Source organism: Peromyscus leucopus, chromosome 3 (assembly GCF_004664715.2).
Source record: "Peromyscus leucopus breed LL Stock chromosome 3, UCI_PerLeu_2.1, whole genome shotgun sequence".
Lineage (NCBI taxonomy): Eukaryota > Metazoa > Chordata > Mammalia > Rodentia > Cricetidae > Peromyscus > Peromyscus leucopus.
Genome location: NC_051065.1, coordinates 25,312,831 through 25,337,623, shown reverse-complemented (window position 1 = coordinate 25,337,623; position 24,793 = coordinate 25,312,831). Strand labels below are relative to the sequence as shown.

Below are 24,793 nucleotides of genomic sequence, written 5' to 3'. Positions count from 1 at the left end.
GTACCAGAAATGAAATAGAAAGCTAAATAAAGGGGGAACTGGTGTAATGGTCTGCTAAACTCTTCTGCAATGCAGATGCTTTTCACAACAGTGGCTTGTATTAATGGTAGTCTGAGAATGTATGTGTATGCTATTGTAGTCTCATTTTCAACAAAGATCTGATAATGTGTTTCTAAGAATCTAGATTGTATGATACTAGAAAAGTTAAAAACGTAAGAAATTTTTGATCTGTTATTAAAATATGTCTCTTTTCATCAATTTCAGTTGACATGTTTGGAATCGTGATGCTGATACTGGTTGTATTATTAGCAGTAGGATTCTTCTGGTATTGCCTCGCCTATTACTTATACATGCAGGAGTATGTCATTTTATCCTTCCTAAGTATTCACTTTGGGATAACAGCACTGAAAAAAAGAACCACTAAGATAGTTATCAGGACAGAATTATAAGATGAAAAGAAAGAATAACCGAGTTTCTGGTCCCACCACCACCTCCAGGGGCTTTGACTGAAGCCATCCTTCGGTTTGGCTGCTTGCAGTCCTGCTGACTAGCCTCCATGTAGTTGAACTAGATGGTGGAATGCTTCATGCCGCACCAGCTTCACATACTATTACACCGAGCTCCCCATCAGTAAAACCGAACATTTTATCTTGGGCTTTCCTAATAATCCTGTGGTTGTTATTTTGTTATTTTATATGTTATTTTGAGATCTTTCAACCATTTTTCACTGTTTTTAGCAACCTTAAGTTTACTAATATTTATATATTGTTTATCTTTTGGAATTGACTTAGTCCTTTTAATCCTCTGTTTTTATATCTGAGTCTTTTATTATAGACCTGCTATACCTTTGTTAATTGAGTGGGCACAGTATTCATGAGAGGAATTTATTCTGTCAAGGAGATGTTGTTCTTGACAATCCAGTCATCCTGGTTGGATTCTGGGGAGATGCGCTCAGCGGCAAAGCACTTGCCCAGAATGCACAGGGCCCTGGGTTCATTGCACAGCACTGAAAAGAGGTTCTTATAGAAATAGCAGTCTTTATCTCAAAAATGGTTATTTCACTTGATAAAATTGTGTTAGCATACAAAAATTAAAGCACTTTAAAAGTTTTAAATATTAATACAACATAGATTTGATATACTTGATGTTTTCTCAAATGCACCTGTTCTTTCTCAAAGTAATTATTATTTGATTGCACTGAGTGTCCCCGTCATTAGAGATATAATGATGGAAAGATCAGTACTTTACCTTCATGTGGGACAGAGATGAGTGAAGACACAATTGCTGTCTTTATTGTTAATTGACTTTCACATGACATTCCATTTAATTCAGTTGTGTTTTTCTGAAAATATACTAGTTCTCCTGATGAGAGGATAAAAAAGAATTCAAGTCAGTAAAGCAGAGATGATAAAATATTTTATAATTATACTCTATGTAATGAATTAAGATAATTTCAACTATAAGCAATCTTAAACTTTAAATTCACCATTTTGAACAGGCGGCAGATTTTTTATTATGCAAGAAATGGAGAAGTTCGTGGTTCCAGCTGGAATGCTGCCTCTGGCAAGTACTTTCATCCATTTGATAGGCTACCCCGGGCTTTTGCATTGACTGACAGCCAGCAGTCATGCTCTCACTGTAGACGACAGCGCTGAAGTCATGTGGGAAGCATGACAGCAGACTTCAATATCCCCATTTTGAAATACACTGTTATAGCCTCAATAGTTAGATGAGGATTTGCAAAATAGTAATAGAATAATTGGAATATTGACAGGGGAGTGTTAAAACTTTTAAACCATTTGGTGATTTAAGTACTTCCCTTACCTGAGGAATCCTCGTGGACTCCCCCTTCATCTCACCCAGTACAATACCCAATGTGCAACTCTTTCCCAGGTTCTCAAGGCTTTCGCTTAGCTACTCCCTTAGTTGGGACTCAAAGTGTAGCTTCCTCTGGCTGGTCACCTTTTTTATACAAGGTAGAGCATAAATAGGCTTCTGGTTTGTGGATAGGAAAATATGGAGTTTATACAATGTTATTTAACCACGGTGCTTCTCACAAGGCAAGTGGGAGAAAGAGCATTCCTTCTAACCCACACTGACTTCTTAGAAAATGAATCTGGATGATTTCCTGGCTTAGGGAGTCCCTGAGTGTCCATTGTTTTTCTGTCACTGAGAACAACTAGTCGTGTGGTTTCCTCAAACATTTGGCCTTTTCCTCTTTGTCAAATTCCCACCCAGGCTAATACTACCTTATGTTCCTTGACCCCTAAATATTAAAATAGCAGTAGTATTAAAGTCACAGTAGTGTATTTATGGCATTTGTGGACATTTTATGGTTTATGCTTTTAAAGATTAAAACGTTAATGTTTTTATTTGATTTTGGTTAAAAGTATTTGAAAGGGTGACTTTATTTCCCTTTTTCTTAGCGTATTATGAATAAATAACTGAAAAGGCAGATCTTTCAGAGAGAGACGGAGAGCTGTCTTCAATGGTAAGCTTCTCAGAACTGCTGCAGAAAATTTCTGTACCCCAGCATGTTCGTATAAAACAGCTTTTCAGGGATATAGAATTAGAAGTATTGAGAAAGAAACACTAAACCTGTAAATTCTATAAACAAATTTCAATCCCTGAACACATTCACCAAAGGCAGCAGAAGATGGAGATGTAGGAGTTTCTGTGCCAGGCTTCTCTTTTAATCTGGCTTTAGTCTAGCCAAAGGGCTGCTGATAAAGGTTATCTTTTTACAAACCTCCTGTTACATTGTGGATTTCCCCCCTTTTTTCCTGGCTTGTATTTAATTTACTTCTGCCTTGGTCTCTATTATTTTCTACTAACTCTATGCTTAGTTTCTTCTTCTTTTTCAAGTTTCTCATGTGTAACCTTAATGGTTTACTCTTGCTGACTCTTCTTCATCTTGTGGTCCCTCACCCTATTAACTTTTCCCTGAGAACTACCTTTGCTGACTCTAGACATTTCTGTATTATTATGGTCTCAATAAATTTTCTGACGTTCTTTTTGACTTTTTATTGTTCACGAACATGTTGCTTAATTTCTACATATTGTGAATTTTCTAAGTTTTTTTTCTTCCCTGATTTTTAGTTTCAGAGTATTGTGACCAGAAGAGATGCTTGATATTATTTCAATTTTTTAATTTGGTAAAATTTGTTTAACGCCTGAACATAACCTGTCCTGGCAAATGTCTCATGAGTTTTTGATGATATGTGTTCGGGTCCTACTGTTCTGTTTATGTCTGCATAGTCTAAAACATTGTTCAAATCCCACATTTTCTTGTCGGGTTTCCTTTTTTTCCTTCTTTCTCTCTTTTTTTTTTTTTTCCTGAGACAGGGTTTCTCTGTGTAGCTCTGGCTGTCCTGGATCTCTGTAGACTAGGCCGGCCTCAAATTCACAGAGAGATCCACATGCCTCTACCTCCTGAGTGCTGGGATCAAAGGTGTGCACTACCACCGCCCAACTATTGGTTTTCTTTATATAATCTATACATTGTTGAAACTGGGATATTGAAATTCCCTCTTATTTTCTATCATTTCAGATCTATTTAATATTTGTTTATATTTTTAGATGTTTCAATGTTGACTGTGCATGTTTTTATAGTTCTCAAGTTTTTTTGTGATTTGACTCCTTTGTCACTGGATAGTTAGCATAAAGTGACACTAATAAACATTACCACCAATTATCATGAAAGAAATGTAATAAATTCTCCAATCAAAAGGTATTGAATGGATTAAAAAAAAACCCAGCTATGTGTTGTCCATAAGAGACTTGATTCTTCTTTAAAAACATACAAGAACATGTGTAAGAATTTCCACGCAAATGGAAATTGAAAGAGAATAAAGCTAACTATACTTAAGTCATACAAAATAGAATTTAATAAAAAAAACTCTAAAAAGATGGAATTGATTTTGAAACTCATTGGGGAGTGTTCTCGATTAGCATGTACAAAGACCTGAGACCAAATTCAGCATTAAATAAACTGAGTGTGTGGGCACCCATCTAGAGTCCCAGTACTTGGAAAGTAGAGGTAGGTAGATCACAAGTTCAAGGTCATCCTTAGCTACATAGTAAGTTCAAAGCCAAAAGAGAATACAGGAGACTGCCCCAACCCTGGAAAAGTAAAACACTGGAAAAGAAACTAAGATGGTCTTTATATAATGATAAAGATGCTAACATGATCTATTTCAAAAGTCCATTTGTGTATCAGTGATATGAGATGGAATCTTTTACATGGTTTAAATTTCTATTTACATTTGAGTAAAAATACATACATATACATATATAGTATTCAGTGTGTGTGTGTGTGTGTGTGTGTGTGTGTGTGTGTGTGTTCTTATGCACTCTCTGTGAAAGCCAGAGGTGAACAACAGTATTTTCTTCTATCACTTTCCACTTTGTCTTTTAAGACAAGGTCTCTTGCTTAATCAGGGACTTGTGGTTTTGGCTAGACTGACTGGCAGTGAGGCCCTAGGCGCCACCTGCCTCCCCATCTCCTCCCCAGTGCAGGAGTCACAGCTAAGCATCACCACACCTGGCTTTTATGTGGGTGCTGAGGACGCAGACGAAGGTCCCCATGCTTGTGCATCAAGCTTGTTTCCACTGAGCCGTCCCCACGGCCTGTCAAGTGTATCTTTGCACTTTTATTGACTGCCATTGGCCTGTTTGACCATTTCCTGATGCCATAATAGTTTCATTGTGAAGTTCAATAAATAATTTACAGATATTAATGGAATTAAACTCTTCCCTACCTTACATTATTCTTTTTGTTTCTATTTTTTTTTAACTTTAATTTCAAGTAGAATAAATATTTGAATTCTTCCAGCGCTTGATATTTCACAACATTAAATATATGGCCTCTGGAAACCATCATTCAAGACCTTCAGAGATACAACGTACAAGGCAAATTGCGGTTTGGCAATGCCTTCTGCAGACGTGTTTCCTCTGGAGTCCATTCTTCATTTTCCCTTTCTTCCTCTTCACATCCACGTTCTCCCATCCCTCTCTTTTCCACCCACATCTCCCCAACAGGTCTGCCAGACAAGCTTAGTTTTAGTTTTAAAATGAATTCTCATCCTTCCTGTCTGTACAGAGCATTTTGTTTGGCTCAAGATGCTATTAGATGACAGAAGATTGATACTCACACTACCTAAATAACTAAAAACCCAGCTAACTACCAAAACACCCCATGCAATCTAGTGCGTGGACTTATGAAAAAACAGATCGTTCTCAAATGATGAACTACAAATGCCCACTAAACATAAGAAAAAATGTTCCATCTCACTAGTCATCAAAAATGCAAATTAAAACAAATGAGATTGAGCCAGTCAGAATGGACAGTCCTAAGAAAACAAACAACAATAAATACAGGGAGGATGCTTGGAAACTGGACCAACCATTATGGAAATCAGTATGATGGTCCCTAAAAACCTAAAATAGAACCACCATGTGATCCAGCTGTACCATTCTGAAAATACACCCAAATGCATCTTGGTCAAATCCACCCCCACTCCCTCCCTCAACAAATGAATAAAGAAAGTGTGGACTAGGTCCCCTTATCCCCATTACCAGTAGATATGTGCTGCTTTCAACCTTGCTCAGACACGCTTCTTATTGCAGAGGGTAGTGGTTAAGCAGAGACATAAACTGCTCAAACTGCTGAGAGTAAGAGACTACCAGTACTCAGCTGTGTATGAGGCACCTTCATCAACCCCCCTAACAAGTACAGGGAATATCACGGACTAGGAGGACAACAGAGTGTGACAGCAGAGGATGGGAATAAGTGCTGTGACATGCCGTCTTCTGGACATGACGTAACTGCTGTATGCATGAGCCTGATGTACCTTTGGTTACCCACACAAAACCTGAACAAGGTCAAGCCAGTTAAAAATTCCAGCCTGGAGGGGAGGAGGGGTTCCCAGCACCCAAATCCTACCTAAGGGGATATTAGCAATTAGTGGCTCCCAAGAAAGGGGAGTTAGTTTTCTTTGAGGGGCTGGCTAATGGTAGATTGTCCATGCACCAGCGCTGACTCCGCACCCATGAGCACATGAACCGCACTAATTGGATCATATTTATTATATATGAGATGAATTTTAAAGGGACATGTATTGGGGAGGTCCAGAGAAAGTCTGAGGGAGGGGTGGATATGACCGAAATACATTGTATGGCCCCTAAAAGAAAAAGGAATATAGGTACAATGGAGTTGTGTTCAAACATATGCAAGAAAATTAGAGCATTTGCTGGAAAGAGGGTGGTATGGAAGATCTTCACATTAATCAAAATAAGGCAGAATGAACAAGACAACCACTGCTGGGTGTTTTCTCTCATTTGTGGATCCTGGATTGTATAGAGATACACAAATGTATTTATACATAAACACGTAGGAGACTGGGGAAAGGAAGGTGCAAGAGGAGGAGAGGACAGGAAGGTAAGAATGTGGGGACAGGTGAGTGTGTCAAAGTACGTGACACACTTGAGACTGTCCTTATGAAATGAGCACCAATAAAAAGAAGTAATAAGTCATTTAAAACTGTCATTGCAGGGGAACAGTGCTGTGGAGGAAACGTTCCTCATTCTACGTCCTCCCCACAACCACCATAGACAGACTTTTCAATGTATAATGTAGTAGGCATAATTTTAAATAGTTTTCATTCTGTATTTTGTTAAAATATTAAATCACTGCTAAAAATTAGACCCAGTATTTCCAAATTATCTTTTGTAAAGGAGTATTTTGAAAGTTAAGACTGAGCCATTGAGGCATACTAGTACAAATTCAAGAACTAGCCATGTTTTTTTTTTATATATATTTGTTGGTAAATTTAAAGGAAAGATATTGAACTCTATTGAGGAAAAAAATGTATGGCTCTAGCAATGGGGCAAGCAGAGTTAGAAAGAGGGGGAAGTAAAGAGGTAGAGAGCACAGGTCCAGGGGAACAGGAAGAGAGAACTAGAGCTGGAGAGAACACCCATGTTAAGTGATGTTCCCCTGGAAAAAGGCCCAAAGGCCTGTAGGATTTTAGTAGAGGTGTCAGAAGGAGTACCACGTGGGAAGGACAGACAGAAACAGTCTTGGGCAGAAGAGTCGAACTGCCCTGTGGACACTGGAGAGAGACCACAACAAATCACGGAAGGAGCTCTGGAACCAGCAAGCCTTTGGGGGCTGACCCACAGAGAGACAGCAGGGCCAGTCATGAGATGTAGGATGCAAAACACAAACTGAGGTCAGTTTGCAAAAAGGGCCTGGCATCTGGAAGAGTGAATGCCTTGTCCTTGAAGAAGAAATAGGAGTGATGTGCCATGGTCCCCACCACAACAGCTGGCATGAATCTAGGACAATGGTTTTCAACCTGTAGGTCATGACCCCTCTGAAGGTGTTGAATGACCTTTTCACAGGGGTTGCCTAAGACCATTAGAAAACACAGATATTTACATTATGATTAATAACAGTAGCAAAATTACAGTTATGAAGTACCAACAAAATAATTTTATGGTTGGGGTCAGCAAAACATAAGGAACTGTATTAAAGGGTCTCAGCATTAGGAAGGCTGAAAAGTACTGGTCTAAAGGAATATGGAGGACAGTGATTCTGGGTGATAGTGGTGCCTTTGTACTATCCATTAAAAGTGCACTCTTCCTTCCCTTTTTTAGTATTTTCTTTAAAGTCTAACTGTGCTGGCTAGTTTTATATCAACTTGACACAAGCTAGAGTCACGGGAGAGGAGGGATCCTCTGCTGTGGATATCACTCTATATAAATAAAGCACTGATTGGCCAGTGACCAGGCAGGAAGTATAGGCGGGACAAGGAGAGAGGAGAATTGAGGAAGGAGGAAGGAAGGAGAAAACGGCCTGGAGCCGCCACCAGGACGAGGAAGATATAAAGTACCAGTAAGCCACGAGCCACGTGGCAAAGTAAAGATTAATAGAAATGGGCTAAATACAAGAGTAAGAGCTAGACAATGATAGGCCTGAGCTAATGGCCAAGCAGTTTAAATAATATAAGAGTCTGTGTGTTTATTTTATAAGTGGGCTCTGGGACTTGTGGGAATTGGCGGTGGGAGCTGGAGAGAAATTCTCCAGCTACAATCCTCAATTGAGAAAATGCCTCCATAAGATCCATTTCCTGGGGGAGGGCCCAGCCTCTTGTGGGTGTTTCCATTCCTGGGCGGGTGGGTCTAGATTCTACAGGAAAGCAGGCTGAGGAAGCCATGGGGAGCAAGTAAGCAGCATTCCTCCATGGCCTCTGCTTTGGTGCCTGCCTCCAGATTCCTGTCCTGCTTGAGTTCCTGTCCAGACTTCCTTCAATGATAGACAGTAGTAAAAATCCTGAGGAAAGTTTTAAATTTCTTCCAATTATATCTTTTCACTATTTTTACCTGATATTTTCTTTGAATTGATCTCATGCAAAAAACTGGGACACATTTATCCTTTTTAATATTCAAGTTTAATAAATTTTAGAATGGAATTAAATGTGCTAGTTACTGAAAAGGTAATATACACCAATATAAGATGGGAGGTTTACTAGAAAACAAAAATTTTTAAATGGGCTATTTTGGGTAAAAGTAGATTAAAAACAGATCTAATGGACCAGAATGGTGAACAAAAGATCATGTTTAGAAGTGTAACATGAATCTTAAATGGCCTTATTAATTAAAAAACCTGGAGCCAGATATTAGGGTGAATTCTGAAAGATCAGAGAAGCAGAACAAGCTACGGCCAACCTCACCTCAACAACTTCTCAGCTGATCTTGTTTCCTCAGACTGAAAGCCTCTGAGTCCTCAACGAAAAGTGTCTCTGCTGAACTGCTACTAAAAGCCTAAATGCTTAAAAGCCTCTAGTTCCTTGTCCTCATGCCTTATATACCTTTCTGCTTCCTACCATCACTTCCTGGGATTAAAGACATGTGTCCTTCCCAAGCAAAGACATGAGATCCAAAGTGCTGGGAGTAAAGATGTGTGCCATCACACCTGGCCCTATTTCCAGTATGGCCTTGAACTCACACAGATCCAGACAGATCTCTGCCTCCCAAGTGATAGGATTAAAGGTGTGTGTGCCACCATTGTCTGGCCTCTATGTCTAATCTAGTGGCTGTTCTGTTCTCTGACCCCCAGATAAGTTTATTAGGGTACACAATATATCAACCACATAGAAGGTATTATTTTCACATAGAAAGATAAGAGGTAGAATTGGCAAACTGTTTCTATTAAAGAACCAGTAAGTATTTAAGGCCTTGGGGTTTTTCTGATCCCTGACACAACTACATTGCTATTGTGATGAGAAAACACCCATACACAGTTCAGAAATGGATCTGTGTCTGTTCCACTCAAGTGTATGTTTTTGGTGCATGAGCCATAATCTGTGGACACTTTGTTTAGATAATCAAAAATGATCATTTAAATGTAATCTTATATTTTTTACTTAATATTAATATTTTTACTTAAAAGAATTAAAGAGAAACCTTTCCACTCCTTAGCTGTCTGTAGATAAACAAATGCTATGAAATTATACACAGAGCATGCCTCAGCCCAATGTACAAATTGTTATTGAAAATGATGAAGAACGACCTAACCTGTTGTTTTCTCTGGTGGATGGCGCCAGGTAAAGACACGGGGGTGAGTGGCAGAATGGCAGGAGCTTTGTTGGCAGGGCTACAGAACTGTTAGATTATTATCGTCTGAAATGCCAGCTTTATGGTTAGCTTTAATAAAATGATTTTCCCTTCCTTCGCTCACCAGCTTTCTTCCTCCATGGGAATGTTAATTACCCATTTATAATGCATTGCAGGCTAGCTCTACTCACTCTGGGAGCTCTAGAAACTAATACTGTCATAACCAGTGGTACAAGTGTATAGTTATTTATATGGAAATAATTTATTCTATTTTTTCATGTGTACATATATGTGTATATACATATAATCTTAAAAAGTAGTAGGGCTTTTCTAATCAATAATGAACACTGGCAAAACTGAATAGCAATGTTCAAGTCATGTCAGGTTAATGAGGTGTATATTTTAAGGACTTTGTCATTGCTTTGGTAGTTCATCATGTGTCGGTTAGGTACAGAAGTGGTCTTTCTCAGCAGTTAGCCATACTTATTTCCATTAACATTTCCCCCAGTTGTTTCCTTTTCTGAAATCATATTCTTATACTAAACTAAAGCCTGGTGATTAGTTCTGATTCTGTATCTTTCTTTTTTTCCTTTGGTTCTCTGTGAATGATGCTGAGATTCCTTTGGGAGATCAGCTGGGGGCCTACTTATTTCTGTAGGTTACATTTTATTCTGAATTTTCTAAGTCATTTGAATACAATAGAGTATAAAGTAAAACCTAATGACTTAGTGAAGTTAATAATGATAAACATTAACTATAAATCTATCATGTGTTCTTGATCAATTGTTTATATATTATTTATATAATCAATTTTAACCTATTAATGTTAAGCTTATTTTTATGTAAAGATCCCTTCAAATTCTTCTCTTTTTTAAAAAGTGATGCATATTTGGGGTTTATTTATTTTAATTTAGTGTGTGTGTGTGTGTGTGTGTGTGTGTGTGTGTGTGTGTGTATGGATATTGTGGAGGACAGAACAGGGTATAGGACCCAATGGATCTGGTGTCACAAGAGGTTGTGAACCACCTTAGGTGTTGGAAACCAAACTTGATTCTCTGCGAGAGCAGTAAGCACTCAGCCGCTGAGCCATCTCTTCAGGCCCCCATCAAATTCTTGAGAGAAACAGCAACTGGCCATGTTATTTATAATGAAGTACATATAAAAACCAAAGTTGATAAAATATTATATAGGAGTTTATAAGCTTTATCAGTTCCTGGGTGGAATCTTTGGGGTCACTCAAGTATACTATCATGTCATCTGCAAATAGGGAAAGCTTGACTTCTTCCTTTCCAACTTGTATCCCCTTAATCTCCTTATATTGTCTTATTGCTCTGGCTAGAACTTCAAGTACTGTATTGAATAAGTATGAGGAGAGTGGACAGCCTTGCCTCGTTCCTGATTTTAGTGGAATTGCTTTGAGTTTCTCTCCATTTAATTTGATGTTGGCTGTTGGCTTGCTGTAAATTGCCTTTATTATGTTTAGGTATGTTCCCTGTATTCCTGATCGCTCCAAGACTTTTATCATGAAGGGGTGTTGGATTTTGTCAAATGCCTTTTCTGCATCTAGTGAGATGATCATGTGGTTTTTTTCTTTGAGTTTGTTTATATAGTGTATTACATTGACGGACTTTCGTATGTTGAACCACCCTTGCATCCCTGGGATGAAGCCTACTTGATCATGGTGGATAATTGTTCTGATGTGTTCTTGGAGTCTGTCAGTATTTTATTGAGTATTTTTGCATCAATGTTCATGAGGGAGATCGGTCTGTAGTTCTCTTTCTTTGTTGCATCCTTGTTTGGTTTAGGAATCAGGGTAATTGTAGCCTCATAGAAGGAGTTTGGTAATGTTCCTTCTGTTTCTATTATGTGGAACAATTTAGAGAGTATTGGTATTAACTCTTCTTTGAAGATCTGGTAGAATTCTGTGCTGAAACCATCTGGTCCTGGATAAAGCACAGGGACAAATAGCCAAACGAATGGAAACACATGAACCATGAACCAAAGGCTGAGGGGCCCCCAACTGGATCAGGCCCTCTGAATAGGTGAGACAGTTGATTGGCTTGATCTGTTTGGGAGGCATCTAGGCAGTGGTACCAGGTCCTGGGCTCATTGCATGAGTTAGCTGTTTGAAACCTGGGACTTATGCAGGAACGCTTGGCTCAATCTGGGAGGAGGGGACTGGACCTGCCTGGACTGAGTCTACCAGGTTGGTTCTCAGTCCTCGGGGGAGGCTTTGCCCTGGAGGAAGGGGAATGGGGGGTGGGCTGGGGGAAGGGGAGGGGGGCAGGAAGGGGAAGAACAAGGGAATCTGTGGCTGTTATGTAGAACTGAATGGTATTGTAAAATAAAATAAAATAAAAGACTGACCCATCAACACTTTGATTTGCTTCCAAAACTGTGAAGGAAATAAATTTGTTATATAAAAAAAATTATATAGGAATAAAAATTTTAGGTAAATGTAAATATTAGTCTTGTAGAGATAGCTCCTAAGTGAGTGAAATAGAACCACATGGGCAAAATTTATGATTAACTATGAAGGAATAACTTTTTCAAGGGACACCTCCCAAAATGTGACAAGAGCTGTCTGAGGGGTGGGGAGTGAACAGGAGAGTTCTAGAATCAGGTTTCTAAGTTGCATGTGAAATTTACTATTTCTGAGACATCTAAGGCAATTGTTCAACATCACTGGGCCTTGATTTCTTTTTTTCATTTGTTTGTTTTTTGTTTGTTTGTTTTGTTTTGTTTTTCGAGACAGGGTTTCTCTTTGTAGTTTTGGTGCCTGTTCTGGATCTCGCTCTGTAGACCAGGCTGACCTCGAACTCTCAGAGATCTGCCTGGCTCTGCCTCCCGAGTGCTAGAATTAAAGGTGTGTGCCACCACTGCCCAGTTGGCCTTGATGTCTTATCTGCAGTGAAGGTAAATTAGAACCACTTTGCTAGAAAAGTGGGGAATGATGTAAAAACAAAAACAAAAACAAAAAACAACCACACAATCGATAAAGGGTAGTGTCTGATCCGGGGAAGAGCCAGGCATGAAGTAGAAGAACTCAGTCTGAGCTGGAAAGATCTCAGATTATCTTTGTTTCAATTGGTTTTTATTTGTTTGGTTTGCAATTTAAGAGAATTAATTACACTATTGACTTCTCCCTGAATTAAAGGAGAAAATAATGAGAAAGTTGTCTGAGAAATGAATACCGTATGTCAAGTACTGTTCTGGACCTGATACACAGTAGGAACTCTATAAATGATGCTATTTTAGCTATTTGAACCCATTATGCCACGGTAATTCCATGAGAACATTCAGAAGAAACATTAAGAGACACTTAAAATCCTTCAAGGAAGATAAAACTTTAGGACAAGTTTATACAGTATCAACTGCATTCTGGTAAATTCCACGACTGAGGTTTATAGGTGCCCAAGGGTTAAGTTAAAGGGTAGAGAATATATACATGTGGATCAGATAGGCCTTAGAGCAGGCAATCATGGCATCTTAGCTAATCAAGGAAGAGCATAGCCTATTAGCTGGCAGAAATTATGTCTGTGGAAGAGGGGGGTTTGGGGAGAGGGATCGGATTAAACTGTGCAAGGAGGAAAAGTACAGATTATCCCAGAGGAATTATAAATCGGTCCTACTATTCACTTAAATTAAACACACACAGGCTGACACCCACTGTGTTCTTATATTTTGGGCACTGTTCAAAGTGCTATATACATCTTGACTTACCATAACAATCCCATGAGGTAAACCCAGTATTATCCATACAGTACATAGAGGAAAACTAAGTCCTTGTATACGTTGTCTTTCTGTGAAAGAGGAAATGGTGCCTTGTCTTTCTGAGTCTGTAGTGTCCTTGTCAGGGACACAGCACCGCCATGGTTCAGGGATCTGTTTTTATACGCTGACCTCTCAGGCAGATGCCACAGATAGGACACCTCAGCCAATACCTGTGGGCACAGTGGCCTGCTCATTGCCACACAGCTGGCCACTCTGCTTCCGGGACCTGAGCTGTCATTCATGGAACTGCGCACTGAGAAAGGCACTGGGTCCTTCATCTGCAGTAAACCTCAAAATCTACACTTAGTGATCTAGGTGTCATTTGAAAGGTGACAGCAGTACACAATCTTTAATTTGAAAGAATGAGAAGTTTCATATGAGCAAGACAAAGCAATCACATTTGTAAGACAATGTACCTTTGATGGTGTTACTGAAGGGCAAGGGGAGGAAGTCTTAGGTTGTGAGTAAAGAGGAGAGACTGAGGCAGGAAGAATAAGTAAAAGGATCCTTCCAGACATTGAAATGAGCACAGGAGAAAGCCCAAATAAAGGTGTTAGAAATTTAAAGGTGGGGGAAGATGTAAACACTGTTTGAGGTCAAGACAAGCCCCAGTGACCAATCATGTAGTAGGGAAGAGGGAAGAGAACTGCTTGAGAGAACCTCAGTGTTTCTCGCTCGCTCACCTGCTGAAGATAACTGTTAATATGAAGAAAAGCCAGGGAAGATGAGGAAGTTTTCATGAAAAGGATGGATTTTTTTTTTTTCCTTAAATTGTCCCCCGGTTTACTAAAAATACTACAGAACAGATTCAAAAGGCTGCAGTTGGTTGAGATTCATCCCAGCTGTAGACTGAGTGGCATATAGGTTGGAGAGAGTGCCACAGTCCAGACACCTCAGCCTTCCCCAATCTACCTTAGGGGTCTGATCTGGGACTGAGACCTCAGGAACATAAAGACCTCTCCTCTTTCCTCTTCCTGCGACTTGATAGAAACACCATTCCCAGGACCTTCCTGCCTCTGCTTCATTAGTCGTGACCTGGCCTGCTATCTTGTTGCGGAGCTTCTTGCTGGGAATAATGGCAACCTCTTCATAAATGCCCTTGTTGATACGGAAGTCACTACGAGGGTGCGTGTAGTACTTCTCTATGGTGACGCAGGTTGCTTTCTTCACATTACTGTGGCCCATGTTGGCGGGTCGCAGTTAAAAAAAAAAAAAAAAAAAAAAGACAAGAATGAAATTCTTACATTGCAATTGTGGTAACAGAATGGAGGCCAAGTCAAAGCCCCAATCAGAAGGTAGAGTGGTGGGTTTGGAACTGGTGATGTCTGGACTGTGGCCCTAAGTGAAGAAACTGCGTGAAGGCCTCGATGTGGGTGAGAATGCTTGTGGACTGCAGAGGGAACAGAGGATGGGAGAGCATCCTTCAAGACCCCCAGTCTACAAGTGCAAGAATGGGAGAGCATCCTTCAAGACCCCCAGTCTACAAGTGCAAGAATGGGAGAGCATCCTTCAAGAGCATCCAATACAAGTGCAGAGAGAGGCCGTGGAGTCCACGGAGGGACTGGGAACTGGGAGGGGGAATCCTAGAGCGAGTGAGCACAGTACTGAAGGGTAGGGAGTGGACAGCACAGGCAAAAGCTGACCCTACACTCTATTCTATAAACTGCAGTAATACTTTTAAACTATTAGCGTTTCAAGCTACCAAGAAGCACTTTACCAAAGAATAGGTTCTGTGGCAGCTGAAAATAGACTGTAATTGCCCAGAGTGTCTTGAGTTACAAGATACGATACATTCTGTGTACTAAAAATGGTCAGCCACACACAATGTTTTATCTTAAAAGATACTGGCTGCGTGAAGCATCAGAGTAAAGGATTCTAAGCAATGCCTAGGCTCTATGGGAAAGAATACTGTGATCTGGCATTATGTGCCCAGGGGTGGTAGAATGGGGAACTCTCCCTCCACCAAACCATGCCCCCTCCACCATTTGATGCTTCCCAAGGCACTGTTAGCACTTCACAGTTGGATGATTATTACCACTTTTCCATACATTTCAACTTGAGAGAGGCAGAGATGTGGAGACAGAGACTGGGGGAGACAGAAAGACAGAGACCAGGGAGACAGAGGAAGAGCACAGACAAGTCTGTCCATAATTTTGCATTAACATTTTCCAGTGCTTATTTCCCATAAACAGGGGTGGTGGCAAGCTTCTCTCTCTCTCTCTCTCTCTCTCTCTCTCTCTCTCTCTCTGGCTTTAGCTATTTTGGAAATAAGGGAAATCCTCTAAGGGACGGTGGTAGGGATGTTAAATGAGAATTAAGTAATTGCTTCCTACAGAAAGAGGAAAAAAGTTAAGTTTCAGCTCAAGAAATTTCATCACAGATAGCTGCAGGCAGGGACCAGAGAAAGTGAAAGCGGAGTTGGATAATTCACTCAGGGGATTCTCTTAGCCACATCAGTAAGTTCAAATGCACTTCTTCCTGTTCTAGGCTAGTAAGTATGTGCAGCTTTTATTTTCTCTTTTATTTTCATTTATCATAGAGATGTACTGGTTCTAGTATTGACATTTTTTTATACATGTTCTATTTATGTCATGATATGTATGTTTTTTTTTTATTGGCCATTCAGTTCTTTATTCAGCTCAGGTGTTTTAGACAGACACAGTATCACAGCTTCACAGAGTTAAACAAATGCAATATAAACAAAAGTAACACACCTTAAAATAATATTCTACAACAGAGAAAGAACAAAAGAAAAATCCTGCATTGTTACAGGGTTTTACATAATGTTGAATGCTTTTTTTTAAATGCCGAATGCTGTTTATTGAAGGAGGGAGGAGGTCTTAAATATAGGCTTACAGCACAATGCATAAATACTTTTGAAAACACCACCATAATTTAAATAACTATTGGAGCTAATGTTTGTGTTTTGGATTGTGAGCTTGGCCTTTAACAGCTGAGCTGTCTTCCCAGCCCTGGAGTTAATTTTTATTTTAAACATTCTGTGTGTGTGTGTGTGTTCCTGTAGTGTATGAACATATACACAGGTGTGCATGGGTGCACTTGCCTGTGTATGATATGTGGAGGCCAGAGGTCATTGTTGGATGGCATCCTCTATGGTTTGCTACCTTAGTTTTTGAGACAGGGCTTCCCACTGATCCTGGAGCTCACTGTTTCAGCTGGAGAGACTGGCCTTTGAAGCCTTGAGGATCTACCTATTAACCTGCTCCTTCCAACCATCAGTACTAGGGTTAGATGTGGGTCACTGTTTATGTGGGTGCTGGGAATTCTAAATTGGCTCATTGTGTATGCACAGCAATCACTATACCCAGCCGAGCCATCTCCCTACACCCAGCACAAGTTTTGGAATAATTTTATTTGCAGAATTTGAAAGCTGTAAACTTTTGTATATACTCTGCTGCAGGAATGTATAGTAAGCATCATCACTGTGTCAGATATAAGGCCCCTGATGGTAAGGGCTGTGTTCTATCTCTGTACCACTGGCATGGACTGGCCCTGCCCTGGCCTCTCTCAGGTCTCCTTGGCTTTTCTTTTTCCTGCCTGCTGACATTGTTGGAGTTTTCTTTCATAGTGCTGCTTATGATAGTATAAGATTTTGATGGTGCCTATCATCAGAAAACCTAAGATTGTTGACGTAGTCACCAGAAGCAGATAATAAACCAGTACTATTACTAGCAAACAGGTCTACAGTAACTATCACAATACTCTTCAAACTTTAACTCAATGTTTATTCATTTTTTTCTGTTTTAAATTTTTTTGTTCTCTTAGTATCTCTTCCTCTGTAGGTTTGTTCTCACTATTTGCTTTCTGATAAGGGCCCTTATACTGTTCTTAGTGTTCATTCATTAAAACCCTAATATTTTTCCCCTCAAAGTTTAACTCAACTTTCATCTTCATACAGATGGCCCTGGCCTCCCTCCATCACACACACACACACACACACACACACACACACACACACACACACACACACACACTATGCCCAGCTCATGTTATTCCCCTCTCTCCTGGTACTCACAGTAAGGTAGACACTGCACTTTACCATGTAGAGTGTAGAATCCTCACTGATTGTGATGTCTTGGACACATTATTAACCTTTCTGTATCTCTGTTTCCTTGCCTGTGAACTAGGGCTTAAGATAGTTGCATGTCCAGATGGTTGAGGTGGTAGACTGGTAACATATGAAGCACTGATAACTACCATGCACATCAGAACACCCCATAGCTGTGATACTGCACCTCACAGACCCTGGCCTGCAGTCCCTGCATATTGATTTGATTGACAATGAGAAAACTGAGTAGACCATGAATTTATTTTGTCATGGAAATGATAAGAACAAAGGGAGCTGGAGTGGGCTAGGTCAGAGTGGGAGAGAATTAACTATTTTCTTTTTTCTGTATGTCAAGCATTGGGAATCCAGCTTAGACAAGACAGGCAAAGCTCGCTATCCTTAGGGAGCAGATACTTTCTAGTGTGGTCACAAAAAGAGTGAGGTGCAAAGAAAAATGGCTGAAAACTGGGGCACCACTGGAAGATAAAAAAGGGACAGAAACCAGGGACTCGGAGAAGGTGGCGTACTTGAAATATGTAGGAAGGCATCCCTGAAAGAGTGGGGCCCAATCAAAGCCCAAATACTCCACACCTGTGTTTTCTCACATGTACAGAGTCTAGATTTTTCAAAAGATAGCATAGTAGAAATGGGACTACTTGGGGAACAGTGAGGGAGAGGACAATGAAGGGGTGACTATGATCAAAGAATGTTGTCTGTGTCTGAAAAAAATCTCATAATTAAACTTATTGTTATTAATGAACAACATGCAATAATAAAAACCCTAACTGTGATGTGAGAGTCAACCAGGAAGGGACTGGGGGTAGGGCACAGCAGGTAATATGGTTCTGAAGAGAGGGGAGCCTGAAGGGTGAGTACTTCAGACAGACAGACATCTGAATGTGTTGGGGTTTACAGGTTATTATAAGAAGCAAAGGTGTGTTCCCCATGCTGGATGACCTCGTCCAGCCTTGATACAGGGGAGGAGCTCGGTCCTGCCTCTATTTGATGTGCCATGCTTTGTTCATGGGAGGCCTGAGCCTTTCTGTATGGGCACAGAGGAGGAGTGGATGAGGAGGGGGTAGGTGGGAGGTCGGGGAGAAATGGGAGGGAAGGAGGGAGGGGAAACTGTATGTAAAAGAAATGAAAAAGAATGCTAATTAAACAATAAAAAGGGGGCAAAGGTTGCCCTAGACATAATGGGGGAGTGACTTTTCAGCTGGACTTGCACTGAGGAGGACTACTTGGAAGCAGACATTTTGGGTGGAAAAGCAAAGCCATGGGGTTGTGGTTTAGAAGAGCTGAGGAGTAGGTTAATGAGCTGAGGAGGTGCACTGGGAATGGGAGGAATGGATGGTACTCAGGGGTACCCTCAGGGAGGAGTGGTGCTCAGGGGCCGCCAGGGCTGCTTCGCTGATGTGTGCCCATTCCTGGGTTTTCTCATTGCATCCATTCGGTGTTTCTCTTCTGCCACATTCAACTCCCCCCCCCCCCCCCCCGGAATCTTTATACTGCACGTGCATTAAAACTTCAGTGCGGGCTTGGTAAATGTCACCCTCCACAATCACTCAGCTTCTTCCCTTTCATGTCAGCAGAAGGAAAATGAATCATTTATGGTCACTTGGGTAGCTGAAGAACCTTTTCATTCTCAATTTACTCCAGCGTGCGTGACTAATTAGAGTTTATAATCATTATGACCATGGACAAGCTTTTCATGGGATGAACTCTGGCTTGGAAAATACTGCATTTCTACCAAAAATGATGGGTTGCCTTGAACTTTTAAGACTCCTGGTCAGAACATGCAACGTCAGAGTTAACATCCAGTAATTACCGTGTCCTTTTTCTTTCAGATGTCCATTGGGATTTTAATGATGTCTACAAACACTTTGAGGATGATTGAACATCAAAATTCCTTTAAGTTAAAAATTTGTAATTCTATTGAACATTTTTTTGTAGAGTATTTTATTACTTAGACATTATAACTTGTCTACTAATTTGAGATTGTAGGGGTTGAACAAGATTTTGTCATTATTTAAGGTTTGGGTTTTCTTTTTCATTTGTTTTTAAATTTTGAGTAATCTTCATCCTAACTAGTTTGATAATCTTTTTATTCATGCTTTTGGACATAAAGTGTTATAGATATTACATATTCATACATTTGACACATCACTTTCTATATTCAGCTTTCTTGGCTTACTTCATGATCATGTCACATACTATTTCCCCATTGTTGCAGTAACAATAAATACTTTATTTCTAATTTTGTTCACATTCATTTTTATAAAAGAGCTCTATTATTCAAAGTTTCCTGTGTTGAGGTATTGTGTCCCCCAAAATACTGTGTCCCCCAATAAAATTTATCTGAGGATCAGAGGAAAAAGCCAGCCACTACAAGTAAACATAGAAGTCAGGCAATGGTAGCACACGCCTTTAGTCCTATCACTCAGGAGGCAGGGATCTGTCTGGATCTCTGTGAATTCAACACCACACTGGGGAACAGAGCCAAGTGTGGTGATACACACCTTTAATCCCAGCACCAACCATAGAAGTCTGGAGGTCTGTACAGACAGACAGGAAGTGACAGAGCTGGGCAGGAAGAGGAAGTGATGTAGCTGGGCTGAGAGAACAGAACAGAAATGCATATAGGCGTGGGTATATCAGAAGTAGGTCTCTCTTTGGTGACTGAGGTGTAGGTGAGGTGAGGTTAGCTTGTGGCTTTTCTTATTTCTCTGATCGCTCAGGTTTTCACTCCTATATCTGGCTCCAGGTTTTTATTGTAATAAGACTGTTAAGCAATTCTTCTACAGTTTCTCTCCAGTAGTAAATTTGAAATGCTTAATACTATTAGAATTTAATGAAATTTTGATAAAATAATGATAGGTGATCACATCTTTCTTTTTCCAAAATACAAAATATAAAGGCTCTTATAGTTCAACATATTAGATGATTTTAATATAATGAAAACATACCATGTTAGTGTCAATACTAAATAGTTTCTTCATTAACATTTAATAATGCTCAGTTTACCCATTAACAATTGTTTTTATGACTTTCCCCACACTAGCTGGTCACTTATTAGCTCTGGTAGTATTTGACATGATGGTTTCCAGTAAATGCACTGAGTTTTATGAAGTAACAGTCGAATGAACAACAGCTCTTACTTCTGCTCCTCCTTCTTCCCTGACTCCCGCTGGGCAGAGGAGCTGAGATGTAGCTGACCACATTGCACATCTTCTTCATCTGCATGGCCACCCACCCTTTGTCAATGTGCATGGCTGGAGCTTCTCCTGGATCACAGCTGGGCAGTAAGTCCCTCAAAGAACATAGCTGTGCCCACAACCTACTGCTAGTCATTGAGGCCCTGTTATCTACATGAAGCTCACACTGAACCCCACTCCCATGCCTTAATAAGCTGCTTCAGGAGGCCCTCTCTTTTTCCTCCAGGGCCTTATAGATCTATCTATAGATAGATGCTGACACAGGCCATATTGAGCAAAGCAGCCATGCCATGGACATATTGGGGAGATTGTAGCTTCCAGTCTTCACGACACCTCATATACTCATACCCTGGTAGCCAACATTCCATGGCCCCATGACATATTACCCTTTCAGCCCTGGATGCCTGTGCCAAGAAGAGCAAATCTGTGACTGAAAGCAACAACTGTTTTTTGTGTTTTTTAAAATTTCCACTTGTTAGGCAAAATGTGCAAAGATTTGAAATTATTTCTGCTTGCAGTATTACATCAAAATAAAATTCATAGTCTTAAGTTGGACTCCAGGATGGAGAGAATGCAGCATCAGAAACCGAGAACTCATCTACTGTAAAAAAGGGGTAAATGAAGCTTAATTCCATTTATATTTAAAATTTTGATCCAACCTGACAAAACTAGACTTTTTAAGCTAGGAAAAACTAAATATGTGCATGTAAAGCAAGACATCTCTGACACTGGATCAAAAACTGATTTCTTTATTATGCATCTTTCTTTTAGTATTTTTTTTCTTTTTTTGTTTGCTTGTTTGGTTGTTTTTGTGTATTTGTTTTCAGAGACAGGGTTTCTCTATGTAGCTCTGGCTTTCCTGGAACTCATTGAATAGACCAGGCTGGTCTCAAACTCATAGAGATCTCACCTGCCTCTGCATAGCTTTCTTATGCCACAACTTTCTGTTGCTGTCACAAATTACCTGGAAAAAATTGACTTAAATGTAGAAAAGGTTTATTTTAGCTCACAGTTTTGGAGCCATTAGTCATTGTTCACTTGACTCCATTGCTTTTGGAACATCATGGTGGGAGGTTTGTGTTAGAAGAAAGCTACTCACATCCTACGGGATAAGGTGCGATGTTCCACTGTCTTAGAACATACTTCTACAAAGACCTTATGAAGCCCACCTCCTACAGATTCCACCTCCTCCCAGTTGCTATACAGTCTGGAGACCCCACCTTTTAACACATTAATTTCTGTAGTTGGATGTTTTTACTCTTGCTCTTTGCTCTTTGGGGGCCTACCACCCAGTTCCCAAATAAATATATGGAGACTTAGTCTTACTTATAAATGACCGGCCTCAGCTTAATTTGTTTCTAGTCAGCTTTTCTTAACTAACTATCCTGTCTACCTTTTACCTCTGGGCTTTTACCTTTCTCTATGTATATCTTTTCTTTCCTTCTTAATCTGAGTCTGGCTGTGTGGTTGGGTGGCTGGCCCCTGGCATTCCCCCCCCCCGTTCCTTTTCTCCCTCTTTCCTCTTCTCTTTTTCTCCTTCTATTTATTCTCTGCCTGGCAGCCCTACCTATCCCTCTCCTGCTTAGCTATTGACTGTTCAGCTCTTTATTAGACCAGTCAGGTGTTTTAGACAGGCAAAGTAACACAGCTTCACAGAGTTAAACAAATGCAGCATAAAAATGCAACACATCTTCGCATCATTAAATACTCCACAGCAAAAAAGAATGTAACACATCTTTAACTAATATTCTACAACAAATGCCTTTGGGACATATTCAAGATCCAAGTTATAGCATGTAAAGTCAGAAACTTGAACATTAGTTGATGGAACAAAACAGTAATATGGAAATAAGTAAACTTGTTTGTTCAGCCAGAATCCTGGGACTTTCTCTGTCCTTTTGAGTAAGAAGCCATCTAGTCATCTGAGGCAGCCTCTCCATTGCCTCGTTTCTTTGTACTTTAGTTGTGTTCTGGTGTCTGAAGTCACAGAATGAGTTTCAAACTCCACTATCAGAGAAGGATGTTATAGAATTCTTAGTTATAGTTTCTTGGGGGGAAATTCTTTTAGTAGCTTTCTTGGGGTTTTTTTACCAGCTGTATAAATCAATTGGCCTCATTCTTCATTTGGAAATATGGTGAGTGGAATCCAGGAAAGTGAAGTTTCATTCAACTTGCCACAAATGAATACTTTATTCTCAAAATTCTAGGCAAAGGTAAGATTATTTATATGTAGAAAACTTGAGAATAACTGAAAGGATATTTGGTTTTGACCATTTATAACATTATAATTGCCAGGTTTAAATATTTTTTAAGAATTCTTATCATGAAAGTATGTTAATGTTTAGAATGTTAAAAGTATATCCTTTAAAATTAATTCTCTACATAATAGTCATTTTCTATTACTTTGAAAAATCTCATTAATTTATGTCTTTGGGGGAATTTAATGTTTTTTCTCCTTTCATTATAAAAAAAATTCCAAGTAAGTATCTTAGTTCAAAACACTATGCTGTAAGTCATGTCACCTTCAATAAACTGTCAAAATTATTCTCTAATTATGCAACTTGAACATGACTTTGATTCATTATTATCTGAGGAACAAAACACCAAAAGAAGTAGAATATATAAGACCACAGTGGGAGCTTTTGTTTTTTTTTTTGATTATCATAGAAGTTTTTTAATTAACCTCTTTATGTCTAGCCGTAATTCATGTTATAATCTGCCATACCTATAAATTTATGAAAATCACTTGTTACCCTCTCCCAGCTTTTCAATGAGTTATTTTACATAGTCAGATTTAATAATTTATCATTATTTAAAAATGCAAAATACCATATTTAAATATATTAGATTTTTATTTTTATATTTTAAACTTATTAGTGATTTTGTTCTCTGTTGTTTGACTTTTCCTTTTATTCCTTATCAGCGAATCTAAAAGAGCAAAGTGCCATTCAGCTGACAGCTTTGAAGAATAACTGTTTGAGGTGAGCATAAATTGATAGTGCAGTAACAGGGTATGGTGATAGCTGTCCCCGGAGATAGCTTATGCAAAATGATGGAGGCCTGCCCATCACTGTACATGGAATACTGATGATAGTCTTGACTTGAATAGGAAAGCATTTACGTCTTGCACCTGCTCCAGAATATGACTAGCTGTCATGTATTCCAACAAAAGAAAGGAAAAGCTGTCACTATAATTTAAGAAATATGAGCAAGCATAAGAAAAAGCAAAACATTTTGAGCAGTTAGAATTTATTTTTATTGCTCTATTATGCTTACTAGTCTCTTTAAGTTTTGCTTGGTATTATGAATGTTTTCTGTTGAGCTCATCAGTATGACTTCATCCTTACAGAAGGCCACTGAATTATTGAACAGTGCCTGCACTCACGCTGCAGGAGCAAAAGGTTGGTGCATTTATGAGTCCTGGATTTTTAGTGGCAGAGAGCAAAATAAAGCATCCAGATGAGACATAAATGTAGTTTCAGGAGTATTTCACTAAGACATAAAATTTAAATTTGATAAAGTTGAAACTGAACCCTAAATTTCCTGTAAACTAAAATAATAGAGTAAAATATATTTTGAAATTATAAGACAAAAGATGGTTTAAAGAGTTCAGATTTCTGACATGTTGACTTTGGGTTGCGTCTTTAAATGTTTTAGAAATATTGAAATATAACCAACTTTTCGCTACATTTTCTTTACTGAATATTGATGTTTTTTGTGTTAGGAAGCCTGCAAACTCTCCCTATATTTTCCCAGCAAGTGTTTCATCCCATGGCATTTTACATCCTAATTTTTCTGCCTCTGTCTTTTAATTTTCCTTGTAAAATGTGCAAGCGACCTTAAGATTGTAAACACCCCAGCACATACATTGAACATCTACACGTATGAAGTATAGCTATAACATAGCTTGACTCACCATTTAAAAAACATTTTAAAGGGAAATACTCAAGTAATGTTCTTCCCTGAGAGCATTCGCTGTTGGGAATTATCCACTTATTTCTTTGCTACTGATATTTAAAATGTCTTTGGATCTCTCTTTGAAATGTCCTTAGCAACCTGATGAACATTCAGAGTCTATAAATATTCAGCAGTGTGGGCCATCCATCTTCAAGGATGG

At 39.3% G+C, this 24,793-nt stretch overlaps 1 protein-coding gene across 1 annotated transcript in view; it reads left to right on the top strand.

Moving 5' to 3' along the window:
• The window catches only part of Pttg1ip2 (PTTG1IP family member 2), a 42,897-nt gene extending 23,496 nt beyond the window's left edge, over window positions 1–19,401 (top strand). Inside the window, exons 4-7 of the mRNA XM_037203424.1 lie at window positions 265–358; window positions 1,499–1,563; window positions 2,427–2,491; window positions 19,309–19,401. Of these exons, the coding sequence (XP_037059319.1) occupies window positions 265–358; window positions 1,499–1,563; window positions 2,427–2,440 (173 nt within the window). The 3' untranslated portion in view covers window positions 2,441–2,491; window positions 19,309–19,401. The remainder of the gene's footprint in view (window positions 1–264; window positions 359–1,498; window positions 1,564–2,426; window positions 2,492–19,308) is intronic.
• The last annotated feature ends 5,392 nt before the right edge of the window (window positions 19,402–24,793 follow it).